The sequence below is a fragment of the Ictalurus furcatus genome, chromosome 7, assembly GCF_023375685.1.
Source record: "Ictalurus furcatus strain D&B chromosome 7, Billie_1.0, whole genome shotgun sequence".
Taxonomy (NCBI): Eukaryota; Metazoa; Chordata; class Actinopteri; order Siluriformes; family Ictaluridae; genus Ictalurus; species Ictalurus furcatus.
The window spans coordinates 32,742,072-32,762,438 of NC_071261.1; the positions used below are offsets into that span (position 1 = coordinate 32,742,072).

Consider the following 20,367-nt stretch of genomic DNA (forward strand, 5'->3'; position numbering starts at 1 on the left):
CATGGGTGTTTGTATTTGACCCGGGTTTGTCGTTTGCACAACAGGCTAAAAGTGATGTTTAATTATTGTTAAGACTTGCTCTGTAGGGAGCCCTGCTGTTTTGTTTTTTTGTTTGGGTTTTTTTAGGCTGCCAGTTGAGGCAGTTGTCTTCATGACGTTCCAAAAAGCTGGCTGTTCAAAAGTGTTCTTGTTAGAACAAGAACCAAAGCACAGAAATGTGGCGAGCTGGCATCAGACTGCAAACTTTACAATTCTGAAGCTCGTGGCCAGAAAAGTGTAGAAAACACAGACACTCTGTGAGCTGTGGGTGGAGAGTTGACGGTGATTCTTTTTTCTTGCTTTCTATAAATCTGACCAGTAATTTTTTGTTGACTCAGGGAATTTCCTGAAAGTGACTTAAGCGCTGTTCCTGAAACAACTTAGAAAAGTTAAAAAAAAAAAAAAACCTCATTAGAGGTTGGAGATTAAAAGAGATTCCCCAGAAAGGGTGGATTTAGGTGGCGTAGGCACTGCCACCCGGCATTTATATGGATAAATGAGAGGAGATTAAAGAATTGAAGCGCTGCAGGAGGATCAACAGCAGAGTGTGACCTTTACACACAGGGGGGAAATGAGAAACAAGGCCCTGTGTGTGTTTCAGCATGGGATACGGAACATTACACTCCCTAACACACACCCACACACTCAGAGAGAGAGACAAAGAGAGAGACAGAGTGAGAGATAGACACAGCATGAAACACAGACAGACAGAGAGAGCAAGAGAAGCAAGAGAGAGACATAGAAAGAAAGAAAGATAGAAAGAAAAAGAGGGAAGGACAAAGACAGAGAAAGATAGATGCAGAGCAAAATAGACACACACACACACACACACACACAGAGAGAGAGAGAGAGAGAGAGAGAGAGAGAGAGAGAGAGAGAGAGAGAGAGAGAATATACACAGAGATCCAGACAGATGAAGAAAGAAAAAATAGAGAGAGCTAAAAAGAGACAGAGGGTGAAGAATGGGGCAAAGAGAGGATGAGAGATAGAGAAAGAATAAGAGAAAATGAAAGAGAAAAAGATATATAGAGAGTGAGACAGAGAAAGGTGGTAATAATAATAATAATAATAATAATAATAATAATAATAATAATGTGTTTAACAGACTGTAAAAGGTTTGGTAAGAATTAATCGTCTAAAGCATGATAATGTTGTAACTATAGAGTAATAATGAGTAATAACAGTGTAATTACATGATGTAATAACTTTACTGTATAACAGTCATCATCTTTATTTAATTAACACGTTTCAATCTGAGTCCAGAGTCTCAAAGTGCTTTACATAAAAGATTTTTTTTTTAAATAGACAAAGAGCATCACAAGCCACATGAAGAATCCACAAAAAGATAAAAGAAGCTGGAGATGAATTTATAAATGTCCTCTGTACGTGTCGATGTCTGACTGAACGCTGCTCTCCACTCGTTATACATCTGTTCTACACTGGGTTATATCAAATTTATTGCATTATAACGTGAAGTATAAATCTAACACTGCAGCATGTTTTGAATCAGGGGTTATTACGGTGTAATAAGGGCTCGAGTGACCTGAGAGCAAATATCAAACTCTAAACTTTTATATCTCTCATATTAGTCATGATGGAGTTGATGTGTCCATGATAACACTATACAGAACTGAGTAAAACTAACTGAACTGATAGAGACAGACAGACAGACATGCAGAGAGACAGACAGACATGCAGAGAGACAGACAGACATGCAGAGAGACAGACAGACAGACATGCAGACAGACAGGCACAGAGATACAGAGTGACCGATTGACAGATTGACAGACAGACAGATAAGCACACAGACAAACAGACAGATTGACAGACAGACAGATAAACAATCAGACAGACAGACAAACAGAAAGACAGACAGATAGACAGATAGATAGATAGATAGATAGATAGACAGGCACAGAGACACAGAAAGAGTGATAAATTGACAGTTAAACAGACAGATAAACAGACATATATAGACAGATATCTAGACAGACAGACACACAAACAGACTGACAGTCACATAGACAGTCAGACAAAGAAAGAGTCAAAAAAAGACACAGAGACAGACAAATAGAGAGACAGACAGAGAGATTGACAGCTATGCAGACAGACAGAGAGACAGAAAAAGACAAACAGGCAGTCAGGCAGATGGAAAGACAGATAGACAGACAGTCAAACAAACAGAAAGACAGTCAGACAGAGGGTCAGACATGGAGAGAGAGCAAGACACGCATTCAATTAAATTTCAATTTAATTAAGTCGGATAAAGACAGAAAGGCAGATAGACAGGAAGACAGACAGATAGACAGACACAAGGCTCTTGACTCTTGGGTCTCACACACACACACACACACACACACTTTAAATGGTTTGTAAAGTCTTCAGGCTGCTGCAGGATATGAATATACAGCACAGATCAAATAAGAGCTCATTGAATATTCAGTCATATGCAAATATATGCAAACAGAGTTTAGTATTCATATATACACTTTTCAAGGAAATGGAGAGAAAACACCTGTTCACAAGTGTGCACATGCAAACACCTTCATTACACACACACACACACACACACACACACACAGTGGTGAGGGATGGGTGCTGAGGTTTATGAAGGCAGACAGGAGGGAGACGTGGTTAAGTGTGTGTGACGGGGTTAAAGTGAGTGTGTATCACCCTTCCCAATTAACACACTCACAACGCTGTCCTTTAACTCACTGTAATGACAGAGCGTGACAGGAAGCATCTCATCTCTCTCTCTCTTTCTCTATCTCTCTCATTGTTTATTTTTTCTCCTTAACCTTTCTTTCTTCTCTTTTACCCTTCATTTATACTTCATTCCTTCTTTCTCGCACCTTCCTTTTCCCATTTTCTTTATTTATTTTATTTTATCTACATAAAAATACAAATATAATATAATATAATATAATATAATATAAATATAAATATCCTGCAATTACATGAACAATATCTGAGAACATGCACACACACACACACACACACACACACACACACACACACACACACCATTAGTAAAAGTGACATCTGCTGCAGAGATGTCACTTTGCAGAAAGTCCTCATTCATCCTCAAGCTGAATAAAGCCTCTGACACATCAATACAGAAAGAGAGAGAAGAGGGAGAGATGGAGAGAAAGAGAGAAGTATAATCAGTCATTGGATTATATTGCAGTGAAGTGTGGGGACCACTTATAAAATCTGACATTATAAATTGGGAAAAACATCCAATTGAAGTTCTGCATACCGAATTTTACAAAAGAATACTAAACGTCCAAAGAATAACACCAAAGAATGGCTGCAGGGCAGAATCAGGCCAGAGCACCATCACCCTAACCCGGCTATCACCTTAAACACCCACCCTAACCCCGTCTACCATCTTAAACACTCACCCACCCTAATCCCGTCTACCATCATAAACACCCACCCACCCTAACCCCGTCTACCACCATAAACACTCACCCACCCTAACCCCGTCTACCATCTTAAACACTCACCCACCCTAACCCCGTCTACCATCTTAAACACTCACCCACCCTAATCCCGTCTACCACCATAAACACTCACCCACCCTAACCCCGTCTACCACCATAAACACCCACCCACCCTAATCCCGTCTACCATCATAAACACTCACCCACCCTAACCCCGTCTACCATCATAAACACTCACCCACCCTAACCCCGTCTACCATCTTAAACACTCACCCACCCTAACCCCGTCTACCATCTTAAACACTCACCCACCCTAATCCCGTCTACCACCATAAACACTCACCCACCCTAACCCCGTCTACCACCATAAACACCCACCCACCCTAATCCCGTCTACCATCATAAACACCCACCCACCCTAATCCCGTCTACCATCATAAACACCCACCCACCCTAATCCCGTCTACCATCATAAACACCCACCCACCCTAATCCCGTCTACCACCATAAACACTCACCCACCCTAACCCCGTCTACCATCATAAACACCCACCCACCCTAATCCCGTCTACCACCATAAACACTCACCCACCCTAACCCCGTCTACCACCATAAACACTCACCCACCATAACCCCGTCTACCATCATAAACGCTCACCCACCCTAACCCCGTCTACCATCATAAACGCTCACCCACCCTAACCCCGTCTACCATCTTAAACAATCACCCACCCTAACCCCGTCTACCATCTTAAACAATCACCCACCCTAACCCCGTCTACCATCATAAACACCAACCCTGACCCCATCTACCACCATAATCGCTCACCCACCCTAACCCCATCTACCATCATAAACACTCACCCACCTTAACCCCGTCTACTATCATAAACGCTCACCCACCCTAACCCCATCTACCAGCATAAACACTCACCCACCCTAACCCCGTCTACCGTCATAAACAACAACCCTGACCCCGTCTACCAGCATAAACACTCACCCACCCTAACCCCGTCTACCGTCATAAACACTCACCCACCCTAACCCCGTCTACCGTCATAAACAACAACCCTGACCCCGTCTACCAGCATAAACACTCACCCACCCTAACCCTGTCTACCGTCATAAACAACAACCCTGACCCCGTCTACCAGCATAAACACTCACCCACCCTAACCCCGTCTACCGTCATAAACACTCACCCACCCTAACCCCGTCTAACACCATAAACACTCACCCACCCTAACCCCGTCTACCGTCATAAACACTCACCCACCCTAACCCCGTCTACCGTCATAAACACTCACCCACCCTAACCCCGTCTACCACCATAAACACCCACCCACCCTGACCCCGTCTACCACCATAAACACCCACCCACCCTAACCCCGTCTAACACCATAAACACTCACCCACCCTAACCCCGTCTACCATCATAAACACCCACCCACCCTAACCCTGTCTACCACCATAAACACCCACCCACCCTAACCCCGTCTACCATCATAAACACCATCCCTGACCCCATCTACCATCATAAACACTCACCCACCCTAACCCCGTCTACCATCATAAACGCTCACCCACCCTAACCCCGTCTACCACCATAAACGCTCACCCACCCTAACCCCGTCTACCATCATAAACGCTCACCCACCCTAACCCCGTCTACCATCATAAACACCCACCCACCCTAACCCCGTCTACCATCATAAACACTCACCCACCCTAACCCCGTCTACCATCATAAACACTCACCCACCCTAACCCTGTCTACCATCATAAACACTCACCCACCCTAACCCCGTCTACCATCATAAACACCCACCCACCCTAACCCCGTCTACCATCATAAACACCCACCCACCCTAACCCCGTCTACCATCATAAACACCCACCCACCCTAACCCCGTCTACCATCATAAACACCCACCCACCCTAACCCCATCTACCATCATAAACACCCACTCACCCTAACCCCGTCTACCATCATAAACACCAACCCTGACCCCATCTACAACCATAAACACTCACCCACCCTAACCCCGTCTACCATCATAAACACTCACCTACCCTAACCCCGTCTACCATCATAAACACTCACCTACCCTAACCCCGTCTACCACCACTGGGACAGTGAGAGGACAGAGGGCGAGGGACAGCGATGGAGAGAGTTAGCTGGAGAGAGCAATTGAGAGAGAGAGAGAGAGAAATAGTTAGAGAGATGTGACAGTTCAGTAAGACTGAAAGCGGAGATGTGGATCATTATTTTTCGAGAGTGTAACTCACCTGCTCAAACCTATGAATATAAAGCAGCTTGAAAGCTTCTGAAAGATTCTCTGCACTTGTTAAAGCTCAGAGGAAGACACTCAGCACTGTCGCTCTCTCCAGGGAAGGATTTACCAAATATTAAAGCTGCTGTTAAATATTAACACCAGCCATCACCTCGATATCGCGGAGCTCACAGTGTAGCTAGCTATGCTCATAGCTTTCAAACAGAAATGGGAATAATGCATGATTGTGATTGGTTAATCCTGTTTCTCAGCAGTAGCCAATTACAAACTAAGGCACCGTATTTCAATGTCTGAGCAGTTCAATAAGGAGGAACTGCACTGATGACATCACTAGTGATTTATTAACATCACTACAATGTGGTTACTGCACACAGTGTGTTAAATATTTCAGGGTTGTTCAAACCCCCAATCCCAGAAAACCACCAGAGCTTCTTCTTTAATGTTCTTTAGTCATGTCAATAATTTTAGCACTTTTTTTGTAAGTTTCTGTAATGCCAATTATTAATTTTAGAGCAAAGAAAATGGTTTCTCCAGTTATTTCACTGGAGAACACACACACACACACACACACACGCCTTGGTTTAGAGGTATCCATTAAAATTTTTCAGATGGACACGAAAGAAGTGCATGCTGGGAGAACAGACACGGTAATGAGCGCAAACAGTAGCATGACACACACACACACACACACACACACACACACACACACACAAGTGTGTCTGTTCTGTCTTTGTATAGCAATTGTGTGTGTGTGTGTGTGTGTGTGTGTGTGTTCTGTGACAAAAAGGTGTTCCCAACTGTGTTCTGTTTGTGTGTACAGCCAATTAGGAGCAGTTGTGGCATGACAACCGAACACACACACACACACACACACACTAAATAAAAAAGACTAGAATTCAGAGAAGTCAAAAGGAAAAATGCCTGTTACTGAATGAGAGGCCTCACTGTGTGTGTGTGTGTGTGTGTGTGTGTGTGTGTGTGTGTGTGTGTGAAAGAGAGGTTAAAAGGGCAGAGAAAAGGGAGACTCCATCAGTAACTTCCTGTTCAACAAAGAACACACAAACACAAACAATAACGCTCACCTGGTTAATACAGTTGTGACAACACTGTTGCTAGGCAACTGTTAGATACAGACACAAAGCTAGTTAATAGGATTCAAGTGTAACTAGCTAGCACATATTTTTTTCAATCTTCACCTGGTCAGTGAGGGTGTTCAGCATGTTGTGTGTTCTGAGATGCTTTTCTGCTCACCACGTTTGTACAGAGTGGTTATCTACATGCTGTTCCCGTCCACAGAACTGCGGCTCACTGGATGTTTATCTTGTTGGCTTTTCGCACTGTTCTGTGCTCCATGATCATATACTGCCACAGATGATGATTTTCTGATTGGATAACTGTACTTATTAAAGTGGCCGGTGAGTGTATACATTATATAGTACACTGTATATCTACATATTGTTGTTGTTTTTTTTCTTCGAGGTCCTCCTATATGATGTATCAGATTTTTGGCTAAGTACATGACACTTATTGTAATATAACCAAATTTAGTGTTTCAGGGTGGAGCGTAAACATCCGCACGCTGGGGGAAATGGACAGGAGGACAGAGAGGACAGAGAGGATGGGGGGACAGAGAGGACAGGAGGACAGAGAGGTCAGGAGGACAGAGAGGACAGGAGGACAGAGAGGACAAGAGCATGGGGACAATGATGACAGAGAGGTCAAGAGGACAGGGGGACAGAGAGGACGGGAGGACAGAGAGAACAGGAGGACAGAGAAGACAGGAGGGCAGAGAGGACAGGGGGACAGAGAAGACAGGAGGGCAGAGAGGACAGGGGGACAGAGAGGACAGAGAAGACAGGAGGGCAGAGAGGATAGGGGGACAGAGAGGACAGAGAGGACAGAGAGAGCAGGCGGACAGAGAAGACAGGAGGACGTAGAGGACAGAGAGAACAGAGGGACAGAGAGGACAAGAGAACAGGGAGGACAGAGAGAGCAGGAGGACAGAGAGGACAGGGGGACAGAGAGGACAAGAAAACAGAGAGAACAAGAGGACAGAGAGGACAAGAAAACAGAGAGAACAAGAGGACAGGGAGGACAGAGAGGACAAGAGAACAGAGAGAACAAGAGGACAGGGAGGACAGAGAGGACAAGAGAACAGAGAGAACAAGAGGACAGGGAGGACAGAGAGGACAAGAAAACAGAGAGAACAAGAGGACAGGGAGGACAGAGAGGACAAGAGAACAGAGAGAACAAGAGGACAGGGGGACGGAGAGGAAAGAGAGGTCAAGTGAACACAACTCTGTATTTCAACCCAACAGGGACAGAGACACACAACACTGTTATCAAAGTGTGTGTGACCTCGATACACTCTAGCTACAAGCAATCTGTCACTGCAAATGAGACAGAGCTAAACACACACACACACACACACACACACACACACACACACACACACGAGGGAATCGACAACAGGGGAGAAAAATGCAGCAACGACAGAATCATGGCTGAAAGAGAAAACAGTCAATTTGAGGACTCAGCAGAATTGACAAGGCCATCAGCTGTGTGTGTGTGTGTGTGTGTGTGTGTGTGTGTGTGTGTGTGTGTGTGTGTGTGTGTGTGTGTGTGTGCTGACTGATAGCTCTGACAGATTGTTGTTTAGGCCCTGAGGAGGTTGTTTCACTAATGTCATCTTGATGTCAAAAAATAAAGAACATAAAGAGATGGAGAGAAAAATGAAAGAAAGAAAGAAAAATGAAAAAAGAAGATGTGGGAAGAAAGAAAGAAGCAAACAAAAAAGTGTGGAAAAATGGAGAGAAATAAAAAATAAAAGATGGTGAGAGTCATAGAAAGAAAGAAAAGATGGAGGTAAGAAAGAAAGAAAGAAAGAAAGAAAGAAAGAAAAGGAAGGACACAAACAAAGAAAATGGAGAGGAAAAGAAAAAATGAAAAGATGGAGAGATTGAAATAAAGTAAGAAGTAAAGAAGAAAAGAAAAAAATTGAGGTAAAAATGGAGGGAGGAAAGAAAGAAAGAAAGAAAGAAAGAAAGAAAGAAAAGAAGAAGATGGTGAGAAGAGAGAAAGAGAAGGAAAGAAGCAAACAAAGAAAATGGAGGGGGAAACTGAAGAGAAAGAAAAAATTAAAAGATGGCAAGATTAAAAGAAAGAAAGTAACTAAGTAAGTAAGTAAGAGAGACAGAAAGAAGAAATGAAAGAAAATGGAAAAGAAAGAAAAAGGAAAAAAGAAAAGATGATGAGAAAGAAAGAAAAAGAAAAAGAAAGAGGAAAAGAAAATGGAAGAAAAAGAAAATGAAGAGAAAGAAAATGAAGAGAAAGCAAATGTGAAAAGATGGTGTGATAAGAATGAAAGAAAGAAAGAAATGTAACTGCAAGAAGTATTTATGCTCCTCCTATTGGCTAAGGACATCCAGTAAGAATTTACACACACAGCAGGCAGGATCACTATCACAGCCACACCGACATCATCAATCCATCTCGGAGCTCCACCACGTTCAGTCGAGCGTGATGGAATCTCCTCTCTCTCTACTCACCCCCCCCCCCCCACCCTCTCTCTACCCTCCTCCCTCTCTCTCTCTCTCCACCCCCCTCTCTCTCGCTCTGTCAGCAGCTTGCTCCTCGTGTGATTAATCCACCCGAGAGTTTCCTCAGCTCGCTGCAGTCACGCCCGATCCGTCTCAGAACCCGCTGTGACACTCCATCCAGCCGTGACCGATCTACAGCAGAACCTATCCTATCAGTCAGCTGGGTTCTCTGAATGCCAGCGTCTTTCAGGGATAAATCACAGGAGGGCTGTCAGGCGTGATCAATCCATCACTGCACCGCGTGCATCAGCAGCCGCTCTTACGGCTTCCTAACTGAGCTCCGGCACAAGAAAGACTAAGAGCTGGGTTCAGGCTTAAATCCTAACTGTTACATCATGTGGGGAACGTTCCTCCTATTCCGAGTTGGGTTACGCAGCTGCATGAGTGGATTTCCTGAGCACAAAATCTAACCCCATCTACCGTTATAAACACTCACCCACCCTAACCCTGTCTACCGTCATAAACACTCACCCACCCTAACCCTGTCTAACACCATAAACACTCACCCACCCTAACCCCGTCTAACACCAAAAACACTAACCCACCCTAACCCCGTCTACCGTCATAAACACCCACCCACCCTAACCCCGTCTAACACCATAAACACTCACCCACCCTAACCCCGTCTAACACCATAAACACTCACCCACCCTAACCCCGTCTAACACCATAAACACTCACCCACCCACCCTAACCCCGTCTAACACCATAAACACTCACCCACCCTAACCCCGTCTAACACCATAAACACTCACCCACCCACCCTAACCCCGTCTAACACCATAAACACTCACCCACCCTAACCCTGTCTACCGTCATAAATACCCACCCACCCTAACCCCGTCTAACACCATAAACACTCACCCACCTTAACCCTGTCTACCGTCATAAACACTCACCCACCCTAACCCCGTCTAACACCAAAAACACTCACCCACCCTAACCCTGTCTAACACCATAAACACTCACCCACCCTAACCCCGTCTAACACCAAAAACACTAACCCACCCTAACCCCGTCTACCGTCATAAACACCCACCCACCCTAACCCCGTCTAACACCATAAACACTCACCCACCCTAACCCCGTCTAACACCATAAACACTCACCCACCCTAACCCCGTCTAACACCATAAACACTCACCCACCCACCCTAACCCCGTCTAACACCATAAACACTCACCCACCCTAACCCCGTCTAACACCATAAACACTCACCCACCCACCCTAACCCCGTCTAACACCATAAACACTCACCCACCCTAACCCTGTCTACCGTCATAAATACCCACCCACCCTAACCCCGTCTAACACCATAAACACTCACCCACCTTAACCCTGTCTACCGTCATAAACACTCACCCACCCTAACCCCGTCTAACACCATAAACACTCACCCACCCTAACCCCGTCTAACACCATAAACACTCACCCACCCACCCTAACCCCGTCTACCATCATAAACACTCACCCACCCTAACCCCGTCTACCATCATAAACACTCACCCACCCTAACCCCGTCTAACACCATAAACACTCACCCACCCTCCCACCCTAACCCTGTCTACCGTCATAAACACCCACCCACCCTAACCCCGTCTACCATCATAAACACTCACCCACCCTAACCCCGTCTACCATCATAAACACTCACCCACCCACCCACCCACCCACCCTAACCCTGTCTACCGTCATAAACACCCACCCACCCTAACCCCGTCTACCATCATAAACACTCACCCACCCACCCACCCTCCCACCCTAACCCTGTCTACCGTCATAAACACCCACCCACCCTAACCCCGTCTACCATCATAAACACTCACCCACCCTAACCCCGTCTACCATCATAAACACTCACCCACCCACCCACCCTCCCACCCTAACCCTGTCTACCGTCATAAACACCCACCCACCCTAACCCCGTCTACCATCATAAACACCCACCCACCCTAACCCCGTCTACCATCATAAACACTCACCCACCCACCCACCCTCCCACCCTAACCCTGTCTACCGTCATAAACACCCTCCCACCCTAACCCTGTCTACCGTCATAAACACCCACCCACCCTAACCCCGTCTACCACCATAAACACTCACCCACCCTAACCCCGTCTACCATCATAAACACCCACCCACCCTAACCCCGTCTACCGTCATAAACACTCACCCACCCTAACCCCGTCTACCGTCATAAACACTCACCCACCCTAACCCCGTCTAACACCATAAACACTCACCCACCCACCCTAACCCCGTCTAACACCATAAACACTCACCCACCCTAACCCCGTCTAACACCATAAACACTCACCCACCCTAACCCCGTCTACCATCATAAACACTCACCCACCCTAACCCCGTCTACCACCATAAACACCCACCCACCCTAACCCCGTCTACCGTCATAAACACTCACCCACCCTAACCCCGTCTACCGTCATAAACACTCACCCACCCTAACCCCGTCTAACACCATAAACACTCACCCACCCTAACCCCGTCTAACACCATAAACACTCACCCACCCTAACCCCGTCTACCATCATAAACACTCACCCACCCTAACCCCGTCTACCACCATAAACACCCACCCACCCTAACCCCGTCTACCATCATAAACACCCACCCACCTTAACCCCGTCTAACACCATAAACACTCACCCACCCTAACCCCGTCTACCATCATAAACACTCACCCACCCTAACCCCGTCTACCATCATAAACACTCACCCACCCTAACCCCGTCTACCATCATAAACACTCACCCACCCTAACCCCGTCTAACACCATAAACACCCACCCACCCTAACCCCGTCTACCATCATAAACACTCACCCACCCTAACCCCGTCTACCATCTTAAACAATCACCCACCCTAACCCCGTCTACCATCATAAACACTCACCATGCACCATGTGCTTGTGGTGCATTATGGGTAATATAGAGGATGGAAGCTACTAAATTAATTAAAAACTGAATGTGTCTGCTCAATTCAGTAGGACAGATCAGCAGGAGTCAGATCACATGATGAGAGAGAGGCGAGCTGACTGACAAGACGATGGAGGAAGATTTGGTTTCAAAAGTTCTGTGTTTGATAGAAGCGAGTTTGTCATTGTACCATTTTGTAGTTCTTGTGCTTTCATTAAGAATACTAATGAACCCTGCCCTGCAATGGATTGGCACCCTGTCCAGGGTGTACCCCGCCTTGTTCCCGATGCTCCCTGGGATAGACTCCAGGTTTCCCCCTGACCCTGAAAAGGATTAAGCGGTATAGAAGATGGATGGATGGATGGAAGAACCCACCATCCAAGCAATTGCCACCCCCCAACAGCCACTAATTTGAAAGCGAACATGAAATGCGCACGGCCGGGCATTCGTAAGTGAACAGGGAAACCCCTCCCCCTCGGCTCCACCCCTGCCCCGAGGTGATACCGTTATTGTTTAGTTTCCCTGATTCCTTTTAATTTTACATTTCTCTTTCCCATGCTTCCTCTAATTCCCAGGTTGTATGTTATGCTTTCCCTGGTTTCCTAGTTCCTATGGTTAATGAATTTTAGCATTTCCAGACACAACCTTGAAAGGGCTGATGTTTTAGTAAGACTGCTAATTGGAAATTAGTTCCAGAGTTTGAGACGGAGCCATTCAGTAGCTTGTAAGAAACAGTAAGCTGATTTTAAAGCAAAGAAGAACTTTCACTCAGATACAGAGGAAGCGCCATTGATGTGCTTTCAGTTTAACAAGTAAACATGTAACAATTTATTATTATTATTATTATTATTATTATTATTATTATTATAGTATTATTCATATAGTCTTATTTTAAATAGGACCATGATAGTTTAGAACCTGTCTGTGGAGTACTTGGCTGTAAAATGAAATCCCTTTACACTTCTTTACCCATGCACAATCGGAAATATGAAGTTTTTAAAAAGAGCACTTTTAAAATAAATTAGGAGCGGTGTGTGTGAGTGTGAGTGTGTGTGTGTATAAGGAACCCACTTTGCTTTCATGTCAGCTCGGTCCTCCATAATTAGATTTGCCAACTTTAAATAAACGGCCACTAATAGCTTTTTAATACCCGCCGCTGAGGAGACGCTGGAACGTTTAGCCTCATGGAATTTAATTTTGGAGCAGAGCGGAGCGTTCAAGAGTGTGTTCACTAATCGCTCGAGCATGCGACAACATGTGCCTAATGAAAACACACGCACACACGCACACACACGCACACACACACACACACACACACACACACACTGAGCCGAGGCCATTAATAACTAGAGTATTGTATGGATTTACTTTAACATTGAATGGTTTCTGAAGTGAGTATTATTATTTCTCTTAATAACACTACATTATGTGTCATTAATACACACATTTTTACTTGCAAACTGGTTAGAATGGTTTCTGTTTGCTATATAACTAACAGAGTCAAGTTCCTTCAGATGTCGTGCAGATCGTGAAGCTTCAGTGATGAAGGTGATTTTAAACACAGCAAACCTTGTTGATTATTATATATTTATTATTACTGTTTAAGTTTCAGCTTTAATCCTGAAATCCTGATGTTTAACAGTTATCTAAAGATCTTTGCAGCTTCTAGTTCCTGACTGTGGTTCTCCAGTTTCCATTATTTTCAATTCAATTGAATTTTATTTGTATAGCGCTATTTACAACGGACATTGTCTCAAAGCAGCTTTACAGAAACATATAAACACAGGATAGAGATTGTAAGTGTGTGGAGTTATCCCTATTGAGCGAGCCGGTGGTGACGGTGGTGAGGAAAAACTTCCTAAGATGATATGAGGTTAAACCTTGAGAGGAACCTGACTCAGAAGGGAACCCGTCCTCATCTGGCTATAGCACAATTTTTCAGCTACTGGTTCCTGACTCTGGTTCTCCTGGTTTCTGGTTTCAAAGGCTTTTGCCTTTGTTCCAATTTCTGGTTTCAGCATCTGGTTCTCCTGGTTTCTATTTCTCAGCTTCTCACTCCTGATTCAGGTTGTCCTAGTTCTCCACGTTTCCTTTTTTTCACTTCCTGGTTCCTGGCTTTGGTTTTGCCATTTTTCCATTTTTTTTTTTTTAAGACTTTAGTTCTTGACTTTGGTGCTCCAGGTTTTATTTATTTATTTATTTATTTATTTATTTTCTGGTTTGTGGTTGTGGTTCTCCTGCTCCCACAGCTTTCCAGTTTTCCCGTATCTGTTTCCTGGTTCTTCTAGTTTTTCTGCTTCCTAATCCCTTTAAAATGTACACACTCCATTTCTTTCAAACTAGTTAGCAAAATGGCTAGTATGTAATCCATTTGCTAAATACTTAGCATAACGTCTGATGTTCTGAATTATTAAGCTGTAACAATTACCCTGCTACAGGGGTGAAATTTATCATCCTGGCCATTAGAGGGAGATATAGAGAGGAAATGGCTTAAGAAGGTTTCCTGTAATAGACAAGAAAGGAGAAACGCAAAGGCACAAAATGCAGGCCTCAGCCGGCTACAAGTAAGCCCCACTGCGGCAGCATCAACTGTACCACCCTGGAGATTCATGAAACCATCTGTAGATACAAGTCTACAACAAATGTTAAAGAGAATTCTAAAATAATACCACCATGTATAAAAGTTTGAACCTATATGGAACATTATCAGGATAAACTATTCATATTTACAGATGGATCAAAACAGCCTGAGACAGTCCGCACTGGTGCTGCATTTTTCATTCCCCATTATGAAGTAGCATTCAAAACAAGAGCAACAGATCACTTATCAGTGTACACTGTAGAACTATTAGGAGTCTTACTGGCACTGCAGTGACTGGAAGAAAATAACCAGAACCAAAATGTCACTATAGCCTCTGATAGTTTATCTGCACTGTCAAGTGTACGATCTGGGAAAACATCATGCAGACAAGACATTATTCACCAAGTACTTCATCTGCCTCTCATACTTCATGGTAGGGGGTTGGATATCTCCTTCCTTTGGGTTCCTGCCCATGTAGGGGTGGAAGGAAATGAGACTGGATATTTTGCCAAAAAGATAGATAAAGCATGAGACATTTGATATAAAAATACCATTAAGTAGAGCATAGATAAAAACCAGTATAAAGGAAAACAAGCATAAACTATGGCAGGTATATATGTATATATATATATATATATATATATATATATGTATATAATATACAAAAACAAGTAGGCATGAGTATGAGGCAGGGCAGGAACCCAAACGAAGAGATGATAATTACGCGTCTTAGAATAGGTCATGCTAGCTTAACTCCAACATTACAGAGAATAGGAAAACACCCCACTGCAATACACAAGAGACTGTAAAACACATTCTGTTAGACTGCAAAAGAAAAAATGAGGAAGAAATAATGGAGTTAGAGATGCAAACTGGAAAGCAAAACATAGAAACTCTAGCATTTGTCGGGAAAAACATCTGGAAAAGTGCACCGTCTCCTAATATATTATCTGAAAAATACTGGGATAAGTGAGAGAATTTAGTACATATATATATATATATATATATATATATATATATATATATATATATATATATATATATATATATATATATATTTCTTCTTTTTCCCCGTCAATCTGCTGCCCACACTCCAGTCCAGTAGGTGGTGGTAATGCACCTTTAAGTTGGTTTGCCACCCGCTATTAAAACCAAAAGAAGAAGAAGAAGAAGAAGAAGACGAGAAGAAGAAAGGAGGGCATGGTGATGGAGTTTGTGAGAGTTTGGTGGGGTGAAAGAAGTCTGGACATCACCTTCTGTTTGGAGAGTTACGTTCTATTTAGTTCCGTGTCGTCTCGTGTGGTTAGTGTGTTGTTTTATGTCGCGCCGTGCTCCTGGAGGCACGTTGTTTCATTTCACTGTGTACTGTACCAGCTGTATATAGTTGAAATGACAATAAAACCACTTGAACTTAAGTGAATTTTATTTCAAATACTTAACTGAAATTCAACTGCACACTTGATGTATCCTTGACAAATGTTCATTTATATTGTTTAGAAGTTTGCAGAAGACTCTTTTATGTGGCTCTATAAGAGAAAAAGGAGTGTTTGTGCAGATACCTACAGCAATATATAACTTGGTTTGGATTATGCCAGTGGGATTTAGTCATGTTTCCAGGATTTGGGACTTCATAGCTTTATTGACCACTGAGACATTTCCAAGACCGTTCACACATCTACAACGTTCAGATAAGACCTTTTGCATAATAAACATATCCATTACTGCTGTTACATTCTAAACTGTTTGATACACCTTTCATACTTCATTCATTTATGTTTTGTCTATTTGTGCTGTAGTGTTTCGGTGGTTATTGTTTCATTACTTTGGGTATTCAATTCAATCAAACAAATGATCATTTATGTGGCAATACTTGATTATTTTGCGTTTGAATTTGGTTTGTTGGTTTGTTCTAAGCATTGAGTTTTGTGTTGATTTGTCATGCTGTTTTTGGGTTCATCAGTGTGTTACCGTCCAGTGCTTTTAATATATACAGTTGTTCACTCCCTTATAAGACTCTTACAGTTATTTTAAACGCAACCATTAGCAAAAGTAAGTCACCCATTTTATGTAACTCATTGTCTAAAATTAAGGTGAGGTAGTTACAAAGCATTTATTCAGCTTTGATCGTGAAGTCCTACAGTCTAACAGTTGTTGAAGGACCTTCTCTAGAACTGATCAACTCTAATACAACCCTTAGAATAGAAGCAGGGATTCAACATGGCGAATGGGAAAGTGTATGTACAACCCCAATTCTGAAAATTTTGGGACAGTATGGAAAATGCTAATAAAAACAAACAGGTGTGATTTGTAAATGAATTTTGACTTGTATTTAAACAAAAAACGTATAAAGACAAGGTATTTGATGTTTTACCTAATCAACCGCATAGTTTTTTGAAGGTAAATTTATTTTGAGACTGATCCATGCAACATGCAAAAAACTTGGGACAGGGGCAATTTAGAATTAATAGCGATGTGAGAAGTTGAAATAAGAAGGTGACGTGAAACAGGTGAGGTAATCGTTTAATCACAGTATATAAGGAGCCTCCAAAAAAGCCCTAGTCCTTCAAGAGCGAGGACGGGTCGAGGCTCGCCGATCTGTCAACAGATGCATCAGCAAATAATCCAACACTCTGAGAAGAACATTCCCCAAAGACAATTCGGTAGGATTTTGGGCGTTTCACCTTCTACAGTGCACAATATAATTAAAAGATTCAAGGAATCTGGTCAAATCTCGATGTGTAAAGGACGAGGCCAAAAACATCTCATCTGAGATGGACAGTAGCACAATGGAATCATGTTTTGTGGTCCGACGAGGCGACATTTCAAATAGTTTTTGGATAAAACAGCTGTCGTGTTCTCCAAGCCAAAGAGGAAAAGGACCATCCAAGGTCCAAAAGTTTGTTATGGTATGGGGGCGTGTCAGTGCCCATGGTATGGGTAACTTGCACATCTGTGAGGGCAGCATTAATGCAGAAAGATATGTACACATTTTGGAGCAACATGTGCTTCCATCCAGAGCAGGACAACGCCACACCACATTCTGCCCGGATTACAAGCGCATGGTTGCGTAAGCAGAGAGTGCGGTTCCGAGCATGGCCTGCTGCAGTCCTGACCTGTCTCCAATTGGGAATGTGTGGCGCATTATGAAGCGCAATATAAGGCAATGAAGGCACGCATAGTTGCGCAGCTGAAGAAATGCATAATGGATGAATGGGGGAAATTCCGCTTGCTAAATGTAATTAACTGGTGTCTTCACTCAGCGCCCAAACGCTTAATAAGTGTTATTAAAAGAAAAGGTGATCTTACACAGAGGTAAACAGTTGACTGTCCCAACTTTTTTGGAGTGTGTAGTAGTCATCAGATTTGAAATGAGTGTATATTTTCAAAAATAAATGAAAATTCACAAAGTAAAACGTATTGAATTTTCCAATGACTCTTTTGAGGTTTTTTCGTTGATGTTTTTTTCTTCTTCTTCTTGTCCCAACTTTTTTGGAATTGGGGTTGTATACAGGCAGGATTGGAATGAGGCTAGCATGAACAAAGTATTGATTTTCCATCAGTTTGGACTGGGGGAAGAAAAGCAGGTCAGGCTGACCCGTTTGTGCGTTCCACGTCACACTAACGATTCCAACTGAACCCAGTCTGAGATGTCACACCGATCGATGCTATCGATCACTTTAGGTTAGGAACATAATCAGCATCAGTTGGGAATTATATCAGCTTTTAAATTATATAAGTTTCTGTCCTTATAAATGCAGTTAGGCATGAAGGGGATCAATTTAGAATTTTTTTTTTATTTTTTTAAATAAAACAATGAATTGATTTCCACCTTGCAGGTTTAAAAACTAAAAAGAATACGCAGAGTGGAAAAGTGGTGCAAGAGTATTGTGTGGATGTGTGTTTGCATGGATTGTGTAAGGATTACAGCCTAATTAAAAACTCAATGCCAGGTAAAGAGTAGATAAACAAAGAAACAATTTGTCTTACTTAAATGTGGGGTATAAAGAGAATTAATTGGTGTCCCTGTAGAACCGAGTAAACGTATTTAGTCAGATGTTCACTAACCAAGATTAATAACCTGCGTTTAGTAACACTCGGTGGTGTTTACATCACCAAATTTCTTTTTCTTTTTTTTTTTTCTTGCTACTTGATTACAGCAAATGGAAGTGAGCAGGAATAGCGGAGCCTCCACTTTGCACTCACTGTCACAGCGGTGGAGCTGCAAAGGTGTACTGTAAAGTTCTACTGAAAAGGTCTACTGTAAAATTATACTGAATACGTTCTAGTGTAAAGTCTTACTGTAAAGTCCTACTACAAATTTCTACTCCATAGTACTGCTGCAAAGTTCTACTGCAAGATCATACTGTAAATTCTAATCCAAAGTTCAACTGTAAAGTTCTGCTTCAATGTTCTACTGTAAAGTTTTGCTTCAATGTTCTACTGTAAAGTTCTATTGTGAAGTTCTACTGTATAGTTCTACTGCAAAGTCCTACTGCAAATTTCTACTCTATAGTACTGCTGCAAAGTTCTACTGCAAAGTCCTACTGCAAGATCATACTGTAAATTCTAATCCAAAGTTCTACTGTAAAGTTCTGCTTCAGTGTTCTACTGTGAAGTTCTACTGTAAAGTCCTGCTTCAATGTTCTACTGTAAAGTTCTACTGTAAAGTTCTATTGTGAAGTTCTACTGTATAGTTCTACTGTAAAGTCCTACTGCAAATTTCTACTCTATAGTACTGCTGCAAAGTTCTACTGCAAAGTCCTACTGCAAATTTCTACTCTATAGTACTGCTGCAAAGTTCTACTGCAAGATCATACTGTAAATTCTAATCCAAAGTTCAACTGTAAAGTTCTGCTTCAGTGTTCTACTCTGAAGTTCTACTGTAAAGTCCTGCTTCAATGTTCTACTGTAAAGTTCTACTGTATAGTTCTACTGTATAGTTCTACTGTATAGTTCTGCTTCAATGTTCTACTGTATAGTTCTACTGTGAAGTTCTACTGTATAGTTCTACTGTAAAGTTCTATTGTGAAGTTCTACTGTATAGTTCTACTGTAAAGTTCTACTCCAAAGTTCAGGGTAATGTTCTAGCCACAACTATGAAAGTAATAAGCTAGATTCCAAGTATAATGGTGGAATTAACAAGTACTGCCACTGTAAATGTTATGTAGTTTATGCATCCTGGCCATGTGAAACTTTCTAAGCACATCTGCTGTGTTTTTTACGTCACACTGTTATAAACCTGGACAATAGGGCGAGGGAATCTGATGCATGGGGGTTTGGGGGGAGAGGGGCATGATATTTTTGATAATCATAATATTTTAATAGGGAAATATCGTGATATTTATTAGAACCTCACTCAAACAATGTTCCTGGTTACACAAGCAAGAACAATATGGAAATGTTGCTGTTAAGAAGTTGGTCTCACAAAGCCTAACCTTTTAGCTATTTACATATAGTATGGAGGTTCTCTTCA

The 20,367-nt window shown here is 42.7% G+C and overlaps 2 protein-coding genes and 1 long non-coding RNA gene across 4 annotated transcripts in view; 1 reads left to right on the top strand and 2 right to left on the bottom strand.

The window, feature by feature from the left end:
- The window catches only part of LOC128610517 (VPS10 domain-containing receptor SorCS2-like), a 210,631-nt gene that overhangs the window by 76,584 nt on the left and 113,680 nt on the right, over positions 1-20,367 (bottom strand). The gene's annotated exons all lie outside the window — the stretch shown is intronic.
- On the bottom strand, positions 1,784-6,819 carry LOC128610519 (uncharacterized). Its single transcript, XR_008386361.1, has 4 exons — positions 5,775-6,819; positions 5,590-5,663; positions 3,064-3,141; positions 1,784-2,928 (listed from the first exon to the last, which is right to left on the bottom strand). It is a non-coding gene; the product is annotated as an uncharacterized LOC128610519 (long non-coding RNA).
- LOC128610518 (uncharacterized) lies at positions 6,928-9,914 on the top strand. Of its 2 annotated transcripts, none has more exons than XM_053629885.1 (2): positions 6,928-7,194; positions 7,336-9,914. In XM_053629885.1, exon 2 carries the CDS (start codon positions 7,368-7,370, stop codon positions 8,412-8,414), a length of 1,047 nt encoding a protein of 348 aa, XP_053485860.1. In that variant the 5' UTR covers positions 6,928-7,194; positions 7,336-7,367; the 3' UTR covers positions 8,415-9,914. The 2 variants fall into 2 exon arrangements, with proteins under 2 accessions (XP_053485860.1, XP_053485859.1); XM_053629884.1 differs by having other exon boundaries at positions 6,929-7,194; positions 7,328-9,914.

Excerpts from the sequence above, each read along its gene's own strand:
- LOC128610518 (XM_053629885.1), top strand. The coding sequence starts at position 7,368 with ATGGACAGGAGGACAGAGAGGACAGAGAGGATGGGGGGACAGAGAGGA.